The sequence below is a fragment of the Pituophis catenifer genome, unplaced genomic scaffold (genome assembly GCF_029215685.1).
Source record: "Pituophis catenifer annectens isolate HBS135680 unplaced genomic scaffold, rPitCat1.0.hap2 SCAF_2, whole genome shotgun sequence".
NCBI classification, from domain to species: domain Eukaryota; kingdom Metazoa; phylum Chordata; class Lepidosauria; order Squamata; family Colubridae; genus Pituophis; species Pituophis catenifer.
In genome coordinates this window covers 161,279,793-161,299,375 of record NW_027256882.1, presented here as the reverse complement: position 1 = coordinate 161,299,375, position 19,583 = coordinate 161,279,793, and the positions used below count along the sequence as shown (strand labels likewise).

The following is a 19,583-nucleotide window of genomic DNA, read 5'->3' as shown; positions in this document are numbered from 1 at the left end:
TCACATATTTGTGAAATTCGCCATTTGCAAAGTCAAAGGGCGAAGCTGGATTCATTTAAGACCTTGGCAAAAAAAGATCTTAAATCAAACACAACTCACTTAAACACCACATTATTTAGTGATAGAAGATCCAGTCTCAATTGTAGTCACAAGCCGAGGATTACCTATAAGTGAACTTGTTCTATCCCAGCCATAAAAATACTGCTTGCCCCAGCTTTAATTGGATTCTGAGCTAGCAGAATTCACCAGAAGGCAGGATAAGAAACAATGGATGGAAATTAATCAAGGAGAGAAGCAACCTGGAATTAACGAGAAACTTCCTAACAGTGAGAACAATTAACCAGTAGAATAGCTTCCTTTCAGAAGTTGTAAGTTATTCATCACAGGAGGTTTTTAAGAAAAGACTGGATAGTGGACAGCCGCCTATCTGAAATGGTATAGGGTCTCCTGCTTGAACAGAGAGTTGGACTAGAAGACCTCCAAGGTCCCTTCAGACAATTCTTGGTTTAATTGCATTCTGGAAGATAATGCCAAAAAGGCATTGACATGAACTTCAAGCCAAGAACAGAAGAGCATTTGTTAAGATACATTTTACAAACACTAATTTGATTTTGATTCTTTTCTGGAGTTTAATTTTGTACATATAAAATAACACACTACAATTCAGGTTGAGCATTAAAGCCAAAATCTTTTATCAAGGGAGAAGCAAGGTTAGGACAAGCAAAAATCAGACTTGTAATTATTATCATTGGCCAGAAAAAGACTCTGTAAAATAGAACACAACATTTCGAACAAGACATGATACTTTTAAGTTTAACATCATAGGCATTGTGCAACTTAGGGGTACATAATTTTCAGGAATGATAATTGTGCAATTTTTGTTCAGTCTTTCTGACATGCATTACAAGACACAAAATGTACACAATAAAAAGTGCTTTGATTTACACACTAATCCCTTTACTTAAACCTGATGATTAAACACAATTACTAAAGTTACTTCCAATATATTTTATGTATTTTTTGTCCCATTAAATGCTATACTTTGGTGGGTACTTCTGGAGGGGCTTTTGAATCCCCAATCAAGGTTATTGGAAATCCAATGCAGATCTCAAATTGTGCCATGCTGTGTAATGATGTGGTTGTTTCTCTTTAAAAACTGGCTAACTGCAATCTTCTCCTTTCATTTTAGAAACACATCTATGTATTATATAAGCAGCCAGTTTAAATGGGGCATCAGCAATGTTGAACTGATGAATGAGAAAATGCTTCTTCCAAATGCAGAAGTTTGGAACATATTATGCAATACGTATGTAGCATGATCTTTCAATACCCTGGAGCAATTTACTAAGATACTGTTATCACAAATTAAATACAAATTTCAAGCAAACTAAGATTATAGCCGTGAACAAAGTGTTTCAATGAAGCAAACCATGAGCCACCAAAATGTTTGTATTCTGAAGAAATTAAGTTTACTAAAATATGCCATAAATACATGAACATATGTATATTTCTGAGTGGCAGAGAGAAGGAAATCTCACAATGAATTTCTGCGTGCATACAGTTATGCCATTATCCCTGATTCAGCACATTTTGTGAAAGTGGATTATTCTAGTTTATATTAAATAAGCAACTTTCCAAATGCAGTTAAAATATCGAGCAAATCTCTCCTTTTTTGTCCCTTTTCCAGGCACGACTACATGAACATTCAAGAACTACTTTGGTGAAGGATAATTTTTAAAAGCACTTGGGTGGATTTGGACCTCCCAACCAACCTGAAAATAATCATTTGATTGGTTCCCAATAAAACATCTGGAGCGCCAGGAGATGATTTGATTGTCTGCAGAAATGTATAATCACAATTGCCAACAGGTGCAGATATACTGCTTTGGAGCCCAATAGTGGTCTAGCCTCCCAAATAGTCGATCACAGCAGGCTGGCTAATCAGCGGCACCAGTCCTATGAATAAGCTTGATGCCTGGCCATCTTGGAGGGCAGACAAAAAGCAAGCAGATGTCATTTTTATCTAGTAACCAATCTAGTGAATTTTCTATGAATGCAGGAAGAGCAGTGCAAGGATCAGCCATGGTGGAAAACGATGCAGCTGGAATGTAGGGAGACACGTCAGTCAGAGTCACTGCTGCTGGAAGAGGAGGAAGAGGAGGAGTGCTGGGGGAAAAAAAAGGAAAGTTTTCAATGGTCAAGTGTGGATAATTATGACATAGAACAGCTAAAATTATTTTCATGTATGCAGGTTTGCTGTTTTACAGACCACTTCGCCTTTCTGATTACCACCACTACTACCCACATTCTAGATATCTGGGGTGGGAGGCTGAGTATTTGAACAACAACATCTCACTCTTTGTACATTAAAAGTAGAGCAGATTTTTTACAAGCAAAGATTGCAAGAGAAAAAAAATCTTAAGGTTTCATTTAGTCTTTAAGGCATCAGGCTAGAAACCAGGAGACTTGAGTTCTAGTCCTGCCATAGGCATAAAATCTGGTGACTTTGGGTTAGTCACTCTCCTCAGCCCAACTCACAGGTTCTTCTTGTGGGGGAAAAGAGGACAGAGAAGTATAAGGCACATTTGACAGCTTGAGTTACTTATACAAATAATAAATTTTAAAAAACTAAAATAAATTTCAAACTCCCATTAATTCCTTGCACTTCTACAAGTCACATTAATGCTAAATAGAGCAGAAAGCTATTTTGCAGGGTCTCAGTCGTACTTGTGGAACTGAATTCATTTATATGGCCATCCAACAATATGTTTTCTGGACAGCTTGACAGAATGGCAAAAGAATAAAGCACAGATTCGCAGTGGTATAAGAAGCAAGGTAATTATTATGGAAGAGTTTGGTGATGGTGAAGCCTATTTCACATATTCTGGATTGTGTCTATTCCCTGCAGAGTTTTTTTATCCCAACAAATTTCTTCTGCCAGTCCTACATATATTTCATAGCCTTCACCTTCATTTTTTTCCAACTCTACTATGGAAGAGATCTATAGGCCAGCAGTAGCCAAGCCATTCTCCATCTGCAGAAATAACTAAGGGACGTAATACAGGGATGCAACCTGAAATACTATCAATATGAACATGAACAAAATATCTAGCTTTTTCTCTTCTTTGCATCTAATCTAGGTACAAAATGGAGTGGCTGTTCTAAATCGGACCCTAAGGTAAATTAATAGAAGTTTAATCATGGCAAGATGGTGGTACTGCTGGTGGATGGTTGATAGATCTAGTTGAGCGACACTCTCTCATCTGTTCTAAATCTGGAGGCTTTAGAAAAATCTGGTCCACAGCTCGTTGATGTTCTTGAATCAACCCAGTCTAATTTGGGACATGGGTGGAATGCTGTTTCAAAGAAGCAGACCATGATTGAGAAAGACCCCTGTGGTCCCAATAACAATTAAGAATTAAGAGAGGGAGGGAGAGAGAGAGAGATTAGGATTTTATTTATTTATTTATTTTTCAATTTATATACCGCCCTTCTCCCTAAGGACTCAGGGCGGTGCACAGCCAGAATTAAGAACATGAAAAACAAATATTAAGAACAATTAAAATATATATAAATTTGGCCCAAAAATTTAAAAATCACAAACCAATTAAAACATTTAAAAAATTTAAAAATTTCTTCTTAAGCCAGCCCAGCTTGCTGGAAAAAGTGGGTTTTAAGGGCACGGCGGAAGGCACTGAGGTCTTGGATTCTCCTTATCTCTGGGGGCAACTGATTCCAGAGGGTGGGAGCCCCCACAGAGAAGGCCCTCCCCCTGGGGTCACCAGCCTACATTGTTTGGCTGATGGCACCCTGAGGAGGCCCTCTCTGTGGGAGCGCACGGGTCGCTGGGAGGTCGTCGGTAGCAGCAGGCGGTCTCGAAGATAGCTAGGCCCTATGCCATGGAGAGCTTTAAAGGTGATAACCAACACCTTGAAGCGCACCCGGAAGACCACCGGGAGCCAGTGCAGCTCACGCAGGATTAAGAAACTCAAACTCCTCTTGGGTAACTTTAATTAGACAAGGTTTCAATAATCTCACTACGAGATATCCAGCTGGTGGTGGCAAACTCCAAGCAAATCTAAGCAATTTGATCCTCCGGATATTTTGAACATTTCTCACAGAGGCCCAACAAATAATGTCCAAGCCCATCACTCTCTTTAAAAAAATATGGGTGACTTTAAACAGGGCTGTCAGATAACAATTTATACATACCATATGAACAGAAAAAATACTGATGATTGTTCTTATCTCCAGAGTGTAGGCTCAAACCTGAGTTCGTACCTAGGTCTGATCAGATCGTTCTTTGTTTTTAACTAGGACCTTTCTAGGTGTCTTCTCTGCTAATTATTAATAAATAACATAACTGTTTATCTTTTTTTTCCCCTAGAATGAAGTGTTATTCCTTTTCTAGTTTTATAGTGCACACCAACCCGGAAAGTAGAGTTTTAAAAGAGAACTTTAGAAGATGTATTTGCATTCCGTGTGGCTATATGGATCTGATGAGTGAACATAATCATATTAAGTTAATTTTATTATTTTTTTCCCCCAAAAAGCAAAACTGTAGTCCTTTGATTGTAAAAATGTGCTTGGGGGTGTGTGGGGGGAATGGCCGGTCGATGTCGAGTAAAATAAATGTGGGCTTTTCAACATTGCCCTATGCGGGTCTCTAGTTATTAGACATGGAACAAGAGACCCCAATCAGTAAGACGTGAATAGCCCGCCCCTCCCAATCCAAATGCTGATAACTGCACATGGAGCTCTCTTCAGCCAACATCAATGGTGTTGATCAGTTATTTGGAACGCAGCCAGAACAACAAAAGCAGCCTCTGTTTCAGATTGTCACTTCTGTGCTAATTGGTACATTGACTGCTTCTGAAACGTTCCTTCATGCATAGCCAGTGTAAATTGGGAATCAAATCTCATTGAGCAATGCTTCCCCTCTCCCCATCCCCAAAACAACAAGTTCCTCTGTTCCTCCTCCTCCTCTTCCTCCTCTTCCTCCACCACCAAGGAATTAACCCTAGATTCCAAATATGGATCCAAGTCAAACAGCCTTTGAGATTTTCAGAAAACGGAAGGTACAGATTTGCAACAAAATCTACTTTGGCAGCAGTTGGAAATAAATCATAATTCCTAACAGGGTGGATTTGATTTAAATCGAGTTAATTTAAATCACAATTTAAATCATGATTTAAATCACTAGTAAAAAGGCTTGATTTAAATCAACTCGATTTAAATCATAATTTTTAAAGAGCAACTGTCATCTCTGCTACTCCTTTGACCCACCGATAGTCCCAGTGTTGCAGAATATACAGCCTCATGCTACATAACTAAGCTCCATTTCATGCTGAATAAATTATTTATGTATCTTAAATAGAAAACTATCCTACGATAGATTTTTACCCCAAAAGTTTATTAAAATAAATTCGATAAAAATAAAAAAAATCCAATTTAAATAAAAAAAATCTGATTTTTTTGATTTTTTTAAAAAAATCATTGATTTTTATCCACCCTGATTCCTAATAACGGATAGTCCTCGGCTTACAACAGTTCTTTTAGTGACCGTTTGAAATTACGACGACACTGGAAAAAAGTGACATGGTCGTTTTTCACACTTATGACCTTTGCAGCATCCCCACGGTTGCAGTGTGCTGGGGTCATATGATCACCTTTTGCGACCTTCTGAGAAGCAAAGTCGATGGGGAAGCCAGATTCACTTAACAACTGTGTTACTAACTGCAGTGATTCACTTAACAACTGTGGCAAGAAAGGTCATAAAATGGGGGCAAAGCTCGCTTTTAGCAACAGAAAATTTGGCTCAATTGTGGTCATAAACCGAGGACTACCTGTACAGCCTAGGTTTGCCATCCCACTCTCTACTGATCTTTCCATGCACCTTGTGGTGTTTGTGTTGTTTATGCATCTTGTGTGCCTTCTTCATCTTCTTTTTCATCTTTTTAGCAGCTTTCTTGTCCATCACGTAGACACCCGCAGCAGCAGCCCCGGGCAGCAATGGATTGACTCCTATTCCTCCCGGCATCCCAGGAACAGGTGGGGGCAAAGGACCACCAGGCAGGATAGGCTGATGACCAGGATATGGGGGCTGAATGGGATGGCCTGGGGGATAGGCAGGTTGCCCTGGGATCCCTACTGGGGGAACAGGGCAGGGGCCAGCAGGGATAGGTACTGGAGGGAATGCAGGGTTCACAGGAGGTGGGTATGCAGGATTGAAGCCACCTGGATAGGAAGGGTTGGGGGGATGTGCTGCTCCAGGGAAGACACCTGGCTGCCCTAAAATGGAAGGTAAGAAGAAACAATAGATCTGCTACTTGGTGAAACAAATCCAGCCGTAGCCATCTTTGTAGAATGCCTATCAATGAAGGGCTAATTTGCTCACAGAATTTCCTGGTTATATTTTGTAGCTTTAGACAAGCGCGTATTCTATGCAAAACTCAATTCCTTCCTAACCTGCTACACCCAGAATGCTGCTAAACTGGTGTATTCCATGACACTGTCTGACCGTTGTGAGAAAACCCAATATACTTAGATTAAGATCAGACTGGGAAAGGCTAGTTAGTTATCATCCTCGACTCATGATGGATGCAAATAGCACCAGCTCCTATTTCCCCACAATTTTATAGTGTGCTCAGTGATAATCGTAAAACCTCTCAATCCAGCAGATTCTCACCCAATGGCAATTGCGAACATTTTTGCTCTTTGAGCAACATCATAAAGATGCTTTGGCGTGGGTGTTTTTTTTTGTAAATAGAATTTATCCAAAGATAACCGAATCTGAAAGCAAGCACCCCATTAGAAAATCAGGTTATCCTAAATTCCATCTCTTAGGGCAAATTCAGGGTGCATGTCTGGGAGACCACGAAAAAGGATTCCTCCGTGTTTCTGCGTTTCAACCTTAAGCATGTCTCTTAAAAGGAAAAATCCAAATGAGCCAACTGTGAAGTGTATCTGGCAGGCAGCGGTAAGGAAAACACACAGGAAGTTCTTCCATAGATTACTGGAGACAGTCTAATTCGGCTGCAGGAAGTGGGCTGGCTGAAGTTAATTGCAACCGGCCATAAATGCCTGCAGAGTTGCTTCTGGACAGATTTCCTTTCCACAGGAAATTTGCAAGACTTTTGCCACCAGTGTGCTAATGCTGTTACATTGACAATGTTAGGAGACATCAACAAAATGGCATTTAAGGCATTACAGGGGAGGGGAGGGGGGGGAAACAGAAAGACAGAGAGACCATGGCAACAAATGTATTAATTCAGCAAGGATCCTGCATTCCAAACCTTTATGGGTAGCTGCCAAATGCTGGTCTCCATTAAAGCCTCCAGTCACAAGGCCAACTACTTGCCCAGAAAGATTTAATAGGCAATGACACACTGTACTCAATTTGTGCTTTTAGAGAAGTATTTTAGCAATTCCCATTAAATCGCCTTCCCTTTTTACCTGCATTGGGATCCCACATGGTCCTTCACAAGAGAACAATCTGCCAATTGAAGGGAGAAGACACAAGTAAGACCAACAATGTAAAATTAGAAGGCCATCAGTACTGGACAAACCAGCCATAGTGAAAGATGCAATGAAGCTCTTTTCCATTCAATCTTTCTCCAAGGTCAGGTTGCACATGGCAGGTGTATATCTATGTATTTTAGATATACATCGTTTGTTTTCATCACGGTTTGGAACAAATTATAGTGGCCTGTTTCATTTATAAAGCCAAACCATAAATCATGAGTTATAAACAATCATGGTTGATTTCACACATCTTATTAAGAACCTCCTCCCACCCGCACCCACCCACCTCCTAGTATAAAAACATGATGTATACATTCAGCAAGGAGTAATTTGGGAAAACAGCACAGTGTGAATTTCAGGATTCTTGACATATCTTTTCAAATATATTTTTTAGTATTTGTAGTTCTTACTCATACCGATTTAAACAATATCCTTCACAGCAGGATAGAAAATACACCCAAATACAAGAAAGCAGTTTTTTAAAAAAATGAGATGAAGTTTTCTAATATTCATGTTTCATACCAAACTCTCAATAGGTTTGAAGAATTATAAAAAAAGAAACATTTTGAATTTTGAGAAACTACCCATGTTTTATTCCCTTTTCAGATAAATCAGGCTATGCAAAATGCAGAAAAATATCAAGTTGTAGTGAACAAAAGAAATTAAAGACAGGTGATAACAAAAAAGAGCAATCTAAACATAGTTTTACAAACACCATTTATTATATAGCCTTTTCTACTTTTCTATCATTGAAACCATATTTGCTTCCACTAAGCTCATGCACCACATTACCTTTTGCTCTTTTCGGGGTCTCCTTCAGCCACAACTTTCTCTGTTTTCACACTTCCTTCATAGACAGGCAGTCCTCGATTTACAACCACAATTGGGACCGAAATTTCTGTTGCTAAGTAAGTTGAGTCATGCCTGATTTATGATCTTTTTAAGCCATGTTTGTTAAGCGATTCGCTGCAGTTGTTAAATGAACCATGTGGTTGTTAAGCAGATCTAGCCTCCCCCATTGATGTTGCTTGTCATTTTCCCATCTTTGGCAAGTTTCCACCAAGATATACAAATTCACCACTTGCTCTGGGGTTTGCCAATTATGTATAACTTGCAATTATTCACTCCATTTTCAGTCAGATCCAGTTATTTTTAAATCCATATTCCATTTTCAACTGTTTTGTATGTTCCATAATTCAAATCAAGTCTACTCGTTTTATTATATGCTTTTTCTGAATCAAAACAAAAACATGTAATAAACTTTATCGGACAGTTTGCAAACTTTCTGGCATAAAGTTGCAGAACACTTCCCACATTTTGTTCATTGTTCCTCTTGAACCGTTTCTGTCAAACACCTTGCCAAGTACATTGATTAAACTCTGCTTTCTGAATTCACTCTTCTTTCCTACGGTTTAGTACAGGAGAACAATGATGGCATTCTTCAGTGACATTTTAAACTATATGCCCAAGCCATTCCATACACATAATTTCATATCTAAACATTGTTTTATCTATACCATCTACACCTGCAGTCTTGTTCAACAAATTCACAGCACCAAGATTTGTTTAAAATAACTTTTCCTCAAACCCAAACATTTACAATGTACATTTCAACTCCGCTATTGACATCTCACTAGCATTCCCAAACTTATTTCTAAAAGACACCATCATACTTCCCCCTCATTATATTTAAATTGGGTCTCTCTCTCTCTCTCTCTGCCGAACTTTCCCCACATAATTATTATTGTGAGGAAAAAAGAGGAAGAAGATGACACATTGATTTGGTGAATGAAAGGCCTGATATAAAATAATCACTTAAATAAAATAAGTTCAGCACTTTTGTTTTTAGTTCCATTGTCTCTGCTAAAGGTTCCTTCCTTAGCCATTTTCATCCACTTTGAAAACAATTCTTTTATTTTTACACAAACACTCGACATTTTCCTGTCTTTTTCTAATCCATTCCTTATTCTTTGAGTATATTTGTTGCCTTTTTTTCTTCCTAAACACATTATATCATATCTTTCCCTCAGCAAGAACCATTACCTTTTTTTTTTTCTCACCCACACCCTTTTTCATCTCAAGGGGCCATGAAACATTATTTCTTATATTCCCCATTAGCATATCTACATACTTTTGTTTTCTTTCTCTTTCCTTTCCTTTTTTTAAACCATTTTAGAAATCCTAGCATTGGCGTGTTATCTAAGTGAGATTAAAACATTTAATATTGGACTGAACATTCAGGGCAAGAAATATATTATTTCAATGTTTAGAATTCCTTTTTGCCCTGAAGTCCTTAAGGTATCCCTGAAATGGTTTAAATACAACATGCTACCTTCTTTCAACAATGTCCTTACAATTCCAGAATAAATATTACAGCTTTTCATTTCTAATCGCGCTCATGTATACTCAAAACAACGTTTAAAAGGACAAGTTAGAATTAGCATCCTCCGGTTTTAAGGTTTTAATGTTCCAAGACCAAATGATGGGAACACGCATCGACCAATACATCTCCATCAAAGCAAATCAATTTTTGTTATTGCAATTAGACTAAAAGAATACATGACTGAAACCTGGCCAAGAAAGCTACATAAATTACTCTGCATTAGACTGAGGCAGGATAAAAAGCCCCACTCTTTTTCACTTACTGAATCCAGAAAGGTTAACAATTTTCCTGCCAAATATATTTAGATCCTCCATTACAATTTGCTTCTTATGCAAACTCCTTAAAGTCTTGCTATAGGGAGGAACTGACTGCAAATGCCATTCTAACAAATCCTCATCCTCGCAGGCAGGACGATTCCCTCACCAGCAATTTCTGCATTGAAATACACTACGCCCCCTGAAATGGTCATTGTTAATGTATACATTTTTTCTCTATGAACATTTGTACCGCTGCTATTGTAGGCATTTGGGCTCTAAAGGACCATGTGCACAACCCCACAACCCCCCAAATGTTGCAGGTCACTTAACTAATTCTTTGCAGCTAAGGAAGCAGCAAGTCTATAGTGCTGAAAAAGAAAAGGCTTTATCTACATCATCTCAATCGCTCTTCCGCCATTATTAAAACTAACATTATCCCTTCATGATGCAACAAGTTATGTTGAGAGAATGAAAAGATAAGGCTTGTTTAAGGCAGGATGTTAACAAGGGAAATGCCTAGCACACAAACTAGCTCATCTGTGTTCTGAATTGAAGGCTTTGTCCAAGACACTGTTTTTAAGTATGATTTGTATCTGAAATGTTTATTTATTAATCACATTTAAAAGCCACCTTTCTCATCACAGCTCTTGATGGCATACAAATAAATAATCAATATTCATAACAAACATAGAATCATAGATTCATAGGGGCTGGAAGGTAGTTCGGAAGTCTTCTAGTCCAACTCCCTGCTCAAGGCAGGAGTCTTATATCATCCCAGTCAAATGGTTGTCCAATCTATTTTGGAAAACCTATAGTGATGGAGCACCCATAACTCCAGGAGGCAAGCTATTCCACCAATTAATTGCTCTCATTGTCAGAAAATTTGTCTTTACTTCTAGGTTGGATCTCTCTTTATCAAGCTTCCACCCATTACTTCTTGTCCTGCCCTTTGAGACCCTAGAGCAGTGATGGCTAACCTTTTCCGGACCGAGTGCCCGAAGTGCACATGCTCGTGTGCGAATGCGCGTGTGCGTGCACGAACTCCCAAAATGCAATGCATGCATGGCCCCCATGCATGCGCCCTGATCCCTGTGTACGTCCCCCCACATGCATCCGCCCCCACTCTCAGCCCCCTCGCATGTGCCCCACCCCCTGCATATGCGCAGCAGAGACCCGAAGACCAGCTGGCTGGTGGGAGGCATGCGGGCATTTGCAGCAGAGCTGAACTGGGGCATCAGAGAGGACTCTGCATGCCACCTCTGGCACACGTGCCACAGGTTCACCATCACAGCCCTAGAGAGTAAGTCAATCCCCTCTTTTTGAAAGCCCAAATATTAGAAGACAGAAATTACGTACGTTCCCCTCAATCCTTCTCGTCAATAGGCTAGACATACCTAGTCCCTCAACCATTTGTCATATGGTTTAGCCTCCAGATGCTTTATCATCTTTGTTCCTTTTCTCTACACACTTTCCAGGTTCTCAACTTTTTTTTTGCATCGTGATGACAAGAACTGGTTGCAATATTCCAAGTGTGGTCTCAGCATGGTGTAAAGCAATTCTATCACTCCTTGTCTGTTGTTGCAGCCTAGGACTGCACTGGCTTTATTTTATTTTTTTGACAGCTGCAGCACACTGCTGGTTCATAATGTAATAGTCCACTAGGACTTATAGACCCCTCTCACAATCACTATTGTTGAGCCAGGTATTATCTATAATATATACCTATACTTATGCATTTGCCTTTCCCTGTCTAAGTGCAGGACCTTACTTTTCTCACCATTGAACTGTATCTTTTTGGAGAGGGACCAATATCAAGTCTGAAAAGATCCTTCTCGATGTTGAGCCTATCTTCCATAGTGCTGGCTATTTCCTGCCCCCAGCTTGGTATCGTGTACAAATTTAATGAGTTCTCCTTCCATCCCCTCATTTAGATCATTTATGAAGATGTTGAAGAGCACTGGGCCCAGTGCTCTTGAGGTACCCCTCTCCATGCTTCCCTCCATGTAGATGCAGTTCCTTTGAGGACTACATGTTGAGTGCAGTTGGTCAGCCAATTGCAAATCCATCTGGTGGTGACGCTGTCTGTATTTTCTTACCAAGAAGTAGGCTGTGGTCTGCTTTGTCAAATTCAGTATAGCAAAAGCCGTAAGAAAGCAAAAACTTGGGGATAGCAAACTAATAAAAAAAACCTAGCAGCATCTACAAGTATTTCCTAACCCAGCCCCTGGGGAAAGGCCCAGATCTTCAAGGCTCAAAGGATGAGAGGGTTGGGGATAAGGTCCACGACAGAGAAGACAGATTGCTGGGATTCCATCAGATGATGCTGTTTTAAGGATGGGATCTGAGGACCTCAAGGGATGAGTGAACTTGTGAGGTGGCCAATTAGTGATATCCTTCCAATTATTTTCCTTTTCTTGTTTACTTCTACTTTTGTAGTTGTTAATGTTTCTTAATAACTAACTGTAATGATTTTAGGTAATCATTATTTTATATTTATCTTGAGAGATTGTTGCACGCTGCCCAGAGTCAAGTTCCATGAGATGGGCAGCCATAAAAATTTGATTAATAATAAACAAATATGCCTACGTCAGATCTTACTGGACAAACAGAAACACTAGGGGAAAGAAAGTTCTGGTCTTATTTTCTTTTGACCCCCCCCCCCCAAAAAAACATCTAGTGCAGTGGTTCTCAACCTGTGGGTCGGGACCCCTTTGGGAGTCGAACAACCCTTTCACAGGGGTCGCCTAAGACCATTGGAAAACACATATTTTCAATGGTCTTAGGAATAATTTTATGGTTGGGGGTCACCACAACATGAGGAACTGTATTAAAGGGTCGCGGCATTAGGAAGGTTGAGACCCACTGGTCTAGTGCTTCTTTTTGGGGGTGTCTTAATTTTTTTGAGGTGCTGGAAGCCGTGAGTGCAGTCACCTCATGGCTGCTGGGCCCCTTAATCGTGGCCTGCAGATCAGCTGATCCAGCAAGGGCCAGGATTTCTGTCTCTCCGGGCGCCAGGAGATGTTTCCGGTGCACTCATTAGCCCCAGCCCTTCCCACACTCTCTGGGTGCCAGGCAACCTCGCAGCTGAGGACCCCTCTCTTCCACAGCTCATCTTGTGGCTATGGAGCAGGCGGCGAGCATGGTTTGCACTTTGTCTGGCCTGGAGCTCCGGTGTTGCACAGGCTGTTGATACGATGAGACAGAAAGCCATGCAGCCTATCAGAATAGGCTCCCTCCCCCGCCTCTATCCGGCTGCTGGGCCTGCTGCACGCGCTGCTGCTGCCCTCGCAGGGGCTCTTTGCCCTATGGCTGCTTTGCTCTCCGCCACCGGCCTGCCAGGACGCCCTTCGCCAGTGGTTGCGCTGCCCTGAGTGAGCTCCATGGCGGCTCTGCAGCAGGACAGAGGAGGGGGGGAGATCGCCCCTTCTTCCTTTGTACCCCTAAACCCCACCTTCCCTGGCCCCCAAGCCCCCAGCCTGTACCCCTCTCGCTGGAGCAAGACACGCAACTCAATCTTACCCGTGGAGGCCTCCCAGTGCAATGCTCTGCCGTAGCTTCGGAGCAAACATCTCCCTTGCAGGATTGCAAGGCTAGAGGCTTTGAAGCCATGGAGGGAGCAGTTTGGATATGCGTCTGCAAGGCTCCCCTTTGAAAGGAGGATTGGCACAAAAATCCACCCCCCACACCCGGAAATCACTTTCTGAAAGAGTTTTCCTCAACCTGCCTGCTTCTGATCTTTCTCCCTCTCCCGCATCTCAAGCAAAATAAAATTGTGACGGGGGGGGGTGGGTTTCCCTGCCAATCCTCCTTTCAAAGGGGAGCCTTGCAGATGCACATTTTCACTAGAGCTTATTTTGGGGGTAGGGCATACATTAGCCCACCTCCCAAAATTAGGCTTGGGCTTATTTTCGGGATGGGTTGTATTTTCAGGGAAACACGGTAACTGACAGAAGGCATCAGATTGTGACATTTTAATCATTTCCAAAGACCTGGGAACACCTAGGATCCAAGGTGTTGGAACAGGAGTGTCAAACTCAAGGCCCACCGGCCAAATCTAGCCCGTGGGGTCACCCTGGAAGCAGCAAAGGTTTGGCCCACAGTGCCTCTGCACGAGGCCATCGCAGCCAAAAACGGAACTTGGGAGCCCATTTTCTCTCGCAGAGCACTTGGGTCACCACAGGCACCCCCAACACAAATGATGTCAAGATGGCCACACCCACTTTGACCATGTCCACCCCGGCCCCCCAAGGTCAAACACAACTCTGATGTGGCCCTCAAGTTTGACACCCCTGCTATATGTAATCTTGGAATAGTGATTGCTTGGCAGCTCAATGTAAATCAACTACTGTGTGGCTAGAAAAAAGGGCAAATGCAGTTTCAGGCTGCATCCACAAAAATAGGTTCCAAATTACAAGAAATAATCATCAATTTGATTGGTCAGATCCCACCTGGAGTATCTGTACACTACTAGTTCTACACTTTAAAAAGATGCAGACAAGAAGACAATCTCAGACAAGGGAAACAAAGATAATTAGAAGATTGGAAAGTAAAGCCTATGAAGGAAAAAGGAATATTATAGCACCAAATACCCGAAAAGATTTCACAGAAGAAGGAAAGATTTATTCTCCATTGGTCCAGAATACAGGTTCATAAACAATTGCATTAAGCTATAGGAAGGTAGATTTTGTTTGACTGTCATGGGAAAAATAAAATCTACCAATACGAACAGTTTGACAGTGGGTCTAAATACCCAGATGATTGAGGAGACATCCTTCATTGGAAGGCTTCAAGTAGAAATTATATAGCTTTGGTAGGGGTGCTTTAATTGGGATTGTAGCACTTCATGGCCTCTTCCAATCTATGATTCTGCAGACCCACGTTCCTTCATTGTGTAATTTTAACGTCTCCTCTCCTTTACTTTTTCCACTCTCTCATATCTTGCTCTTATTTGCCCAACACAGACTCCCTATACTCTTTTACACAGGATGTACTTACATTGTTGACATTAAACAACAGCGAGTGGAACTAGAAACAACACTAGAAACAACACGTGACAGTGTATATAGTATGCCTGCTAAAGCTCAGCCAGCTGTGCCCACCCACTCCCAGGCTGTTCCATGCCATCCTCCTCTCAATTTTCAGCAGCCAGCATCCTGCATTTGCTGAACATGCTCAGCAAGGTGGGAGTGGATTTCCCAATAATTTTTGTAACTTTTTCGCTTTTAGGTTACTCCAAAATTATTCCTCTTTCACATCATTTTAGCTACATAAACTCAGTGAGTCTTCTTCTAACACCTGGGATTTTAGTACAGGCCTCTTTAAGAATCTATGATACTAGAAGGAAGGGATGGGGAACTACGTCCCTTGTAGGACTTATGGACTTCAACCCCCAGAATTCCTGAGCCAGCATGACTGGCTCAAGAATACTGGGAGCTGAAGTCCACAAGTCATAAAAGGGCTATAGTTCCCCGTCTCTGTTCTAAGGTATAGTAAGTGAACTTCCAGTAGGATTCATCAGTTAAAAATCTCACTTTTAGGATGAAACGATTGTATTAGATAGTAACTCCAAGTCTCACACATCTGCATGGATTACTAAAATTCATCACCAGGATTATTAGTTAAATGCTCTAAAATATTAGTGTGCTTATGATTACTAATAACCTAACTGTATTCTTTAGTTTTAAAGATGGACCATAGCTTTAAATCTGTGTTATTCAACCTTGGCAATTTAAAGATGTGCGGACCTGAATTCCAAGAATTCCTCCCCCAGCATGCTTTTGCTGGGGAATTCTGGAAATTGAAGTCCACACATCTTATAATTGCCAAGTTTGAAAAACACAGCTCTAAGACTCCAATTTTACTTTCTAAAAAGGTGCTGGGTTGCCAACACTTCATTTTCTGGGCGTGGCAATCCCATTACTGTAATTTAGAGGTAAAAATAGGGTAAATCCAACTCGATCAGCAGATTAACCGAGGTGGATTTAGCCTCAGCAAGGATGTCCCGAAAATTGCATTTCCATTTAAATGTGCAAGACCCGTGCCCAGTTATATACCTGGTGGTAAAACCAAGCCGTTAACCACCAACTCATTTCAGTCTCAACTACTTTTTATTTAAGCTGCTTCCTGGGTTCTCAAGAGGTGCAAAGTGAATCCATGCATGCAATTAGTTTATTGATTCTACGTCTTGAGAACCCAGCAAGTAGCTTAAATAAAAGGTGATTTAAACTAGCCATGGCTAAATGTGTCGTCTCTGATGTCCACACCCACAGCGGAAACAACACCCATTTTCCTTCAGAAAAGAAGACGATCCCAAACAAACAATCCCATCCAAAGAAGAGTTAACTACCTTTAGCGCCTCTCCCTGCAGCAGCACTCTCTTAACTGCTCCAACTATCACTTCCTGGATCCCTTTGCACCTGACACCATTTCCAAATTGCTCGGTCCCATTGGCTCACCGCGCTTCTTTCCAAACTTTCCATTGGTCCGAAGTGATGTCCGTCAAAAGTCGCGTCTCCATCACCCCGCCTTCTTCTAGCTTTTAGAGCAGGAGTTGTAGAAAGGAGCAGCGTAATAAGGGGAAGTATTGTTGGTGGTTCTGCTGCTATAAACAGCTGTGGTCCGGTTTAAAGTTTTTCAATGGATATGCACCTCTTTCCGTTCAAATTTTGAGATAGAACTTGCAAGTGAATGGGAAAAGGGCATTTTATAAAGTGCAGAGGTTTGAAACTGCAAAAGCCAACAGAGGGATGGCCGGTAGGAGGGAAACGAGAGCCACTGTGGCCTCACTTGCATCCATTGCTTTTCTAAACATTAAAATCACTGACGCATGGTCGTTTTCTTAACTAAAATGGCTTATTACTGCCTCCTTCCAGGATAGAATAGAATAGAGTTGTAAGGGATCTTGGAGGTCTTCTAGTCCAGCCCCCTGCTCAAGCATGAGAACCTATGAAATCTCAGATAAATGATTGTCCAGTCTCTTCTTAAAAACCTCCAGTGATGGAACATCCACAATTTCTGAAGGCAAGCTTTCCACTGGTTAGTTGTCCTCACTGTTGGAAAGTTTCTCCTTAATACCCGATTGCTTCTCTCTGATCAGTTTCCAACCATTATTTCCTGTCCTACCCTCTGGTGCTTTGGAGAATAATTTGACCCCCTCTTCTTTGTGGCAGCCCCTCAGTGGTGGGTTGCTACCGGTTTGTTCCGGTTCAGGCAAACTAATAGCAGTGGTGGTGGGAGGCTCCGCCTACCCTCCCGGACGTCATCAAATATGCTCTGCATATGCGCACAAGTGGCATGTGTGCGAGCGAAGTGAGCACGAGCGAGCGAACCGGTAGCAAAGATAAGTGAAACCCACCACTGCAGCCCTTCAAATACTGGAATATTGCTATCATGTTACCCCTAATTCTTTTCTTTAGACTAGCCAGACCCAAAACCTGCAGCTGTTCTTCAAATGGTTTAGTCTCCAGGCCTTTGATCATCTTAGTTGCTCTTTCTTCTATGAACTTTTTCCAAAGTCTCAACATCTTTTTTGTAGAATGGTGATCAAAATTGGTTGCAGTATTCCAGGTGTTGTCTTACTAGGGTTTTGTAAAGCGGCATTAATACTTCACATGATCTTGATTCTATGCGTCTGTTTATACAACCTAGGATTGTATTAGCTTTTTTGGCAGTGGCTGCACATTTTATTTATTTATTTGTCAGATTTATATGCCGCCCTTCTCCCATAGGACTCGGGGCGGCTCACAACAATAAAACAACCTGACAATAGATAAAGATTAAATAATATTAAAAACCAATTTAAAATCCCCAAATTCCCAAGTTAAAATCCACGGCAGATCAGGGAAAGAGCCATGTCTTTAGGTCGGCGCAGAAGGTGCGGAGGTTGGGGGCCGTCCGGAGCCAGTAGGCAACCCATTGCTGGCTCATATTCAAGTGATCATCCACTTGGAACTCCAAGGTTCCTCTCACAATTACTGTTTTTGAGCCAGGTCTCGCCCAATCTGTACTTATACCTTTGATTTTTCCTGCTTAAATGTAAAGCTTTTTTTTATCCACATTAAAATTCATTTTGTTGGATAAGGCCCATTGTTCAAGTTTGTCAAGATCTTTTTGGATCCTGAGTTTGTCTTCTGGGTATTCCTGCCAGTTTAGTATCATCTGCAAATTTGATGAGTTCCCCTTCTATTCCCTCATCCCCTTCTATTCCCTCATCTATTCCCTTTATGAAGATATTAAAGAGTACTGGGCCTAAGATGGAATCATGTGGTACCCCACTGCTTCTTTCCATGTAGTACCATTAAGGACTACTTGTTGAGTACGGTTTGTCAGCCAGCTACAAATCAATCTGGTGATGGTATTGTCTATTCCACATTTTTCTAGTTTATCAAGAAGTAGATTGCCTACTTTGTCAAATGCCTTACTGAAATCTAAGTATACTATGTCCACAGCATTTCGCTGGTCTACTAATTTAGTGACTTTATTAAAGAATGAAATAAGATTGGTTTGGCGTGATCTGTTTTTAACAAACCCGTGCTGGCTTCTAGTTATAACTTTTATTTGCTTCTAGTTGTTCGCAGATCTATTTTTTTATTATCTTTTCCAGGATCTTCCCAGGTATTGATGTTAAACTGATTGGATGCTTTTCTATAGGCCAGAGTTTCTTAAAGTGTGATCCGAGGATCCTCCAAAACACCCTGGGGAGTCCACAAAACCAAAACGACTTGCCAGATATTGAAGAAATTTGCAAAAAATGTAGAACAATATCACTTATTTTTTCTTTGTTTATAGGACTTTTCATGAATATTTTTATTTGTGTTATTATCTAAGGAATTTAATATTGCTATTTTTATGGGATTCAGTGTTCTTACACATGCATCAATGTTCATTGTTAATATGGTAAATATAGATAAATGTAACCTATACAGACAAAAGCTCTTTTGGAATTCTCCTTAATTTTTAAACGTGGAAAGCAGTCCTGAGAGCAAAGTTTGAAAAACACTGGTGTAGAACAACCAGGTACAACTTTCTATCCAGCTGTTGATAGAAACCAAGTACGGTAGTTGACAAAATGTATATTTTGACTGAATATAAATCAAATAAATAAACCACAACGTTATACATACTACTTCAGGAGGAAGACCTGGTGGTCTTAATATGGCTTTCTTCTGATCAGATTATGAAAACCATTTGATTCCAATGGGCTATGAAAGAGTAGTGGTGAGATGTTTTACATTAGTCTGTTTGGTTTATTTTATGATGCCTTTATAGTATATTTTATACATCATGTATATGTTTGTGTGTGTGTGTGTGTATTATATATACACACATTATATATATATATATAATATGAATAGAAGATCTATTTTTCCCCACAACCAACAGCAACATATAATCTGCTTGTTGAGTGTGCGCATGTATAC

At 40.8% G+C, this 19,583-nt stretch overlaps 1 protein-coding gene across 1 annotated transcript; it reads right to left on the bottom strand.

The window, feature by feature from the left end:
- Nucleotides 1-668: 668 nt before the first annotated feature.
- On the bottom strand, nt 669-16,580 carry PRR13 (proline rich 13). Its single transcript, XM_070934936.1, has 4 exons — nt 16,511-16,580; nt 7,456-7,495; nt 5,897-6,291; nt 669-2,166 (listed from the first exon to the last, which is right to left on the bottom strand). Exons 2-4 carry the CDS (start codon nt 7,472-7,474, stop codon nt 2,122-2,124), a joined length of 459 nt encoding a protein of 152 aa, XP_070791037.1. The 5' UTR covers nt 7,475-7,495; nt 16,511-16,580; the 3' UTR covers nt 669-2,121.
- Nucleotides 16,581-19,583: the final 3,003 nt, after the last annotated feature.

Excerpts from the sequence above, each read along its gene's own strand:
- PRR13 (XM_070934936.1), bottom strand. Across the intron at positions 2,167-5,896 it reads AACAACACAAACACCACAAG|CACTCCTCCTCTTCCTCCTC; the intron begins GTGCATGGAAAG and ends TTTTTCCCCCAG.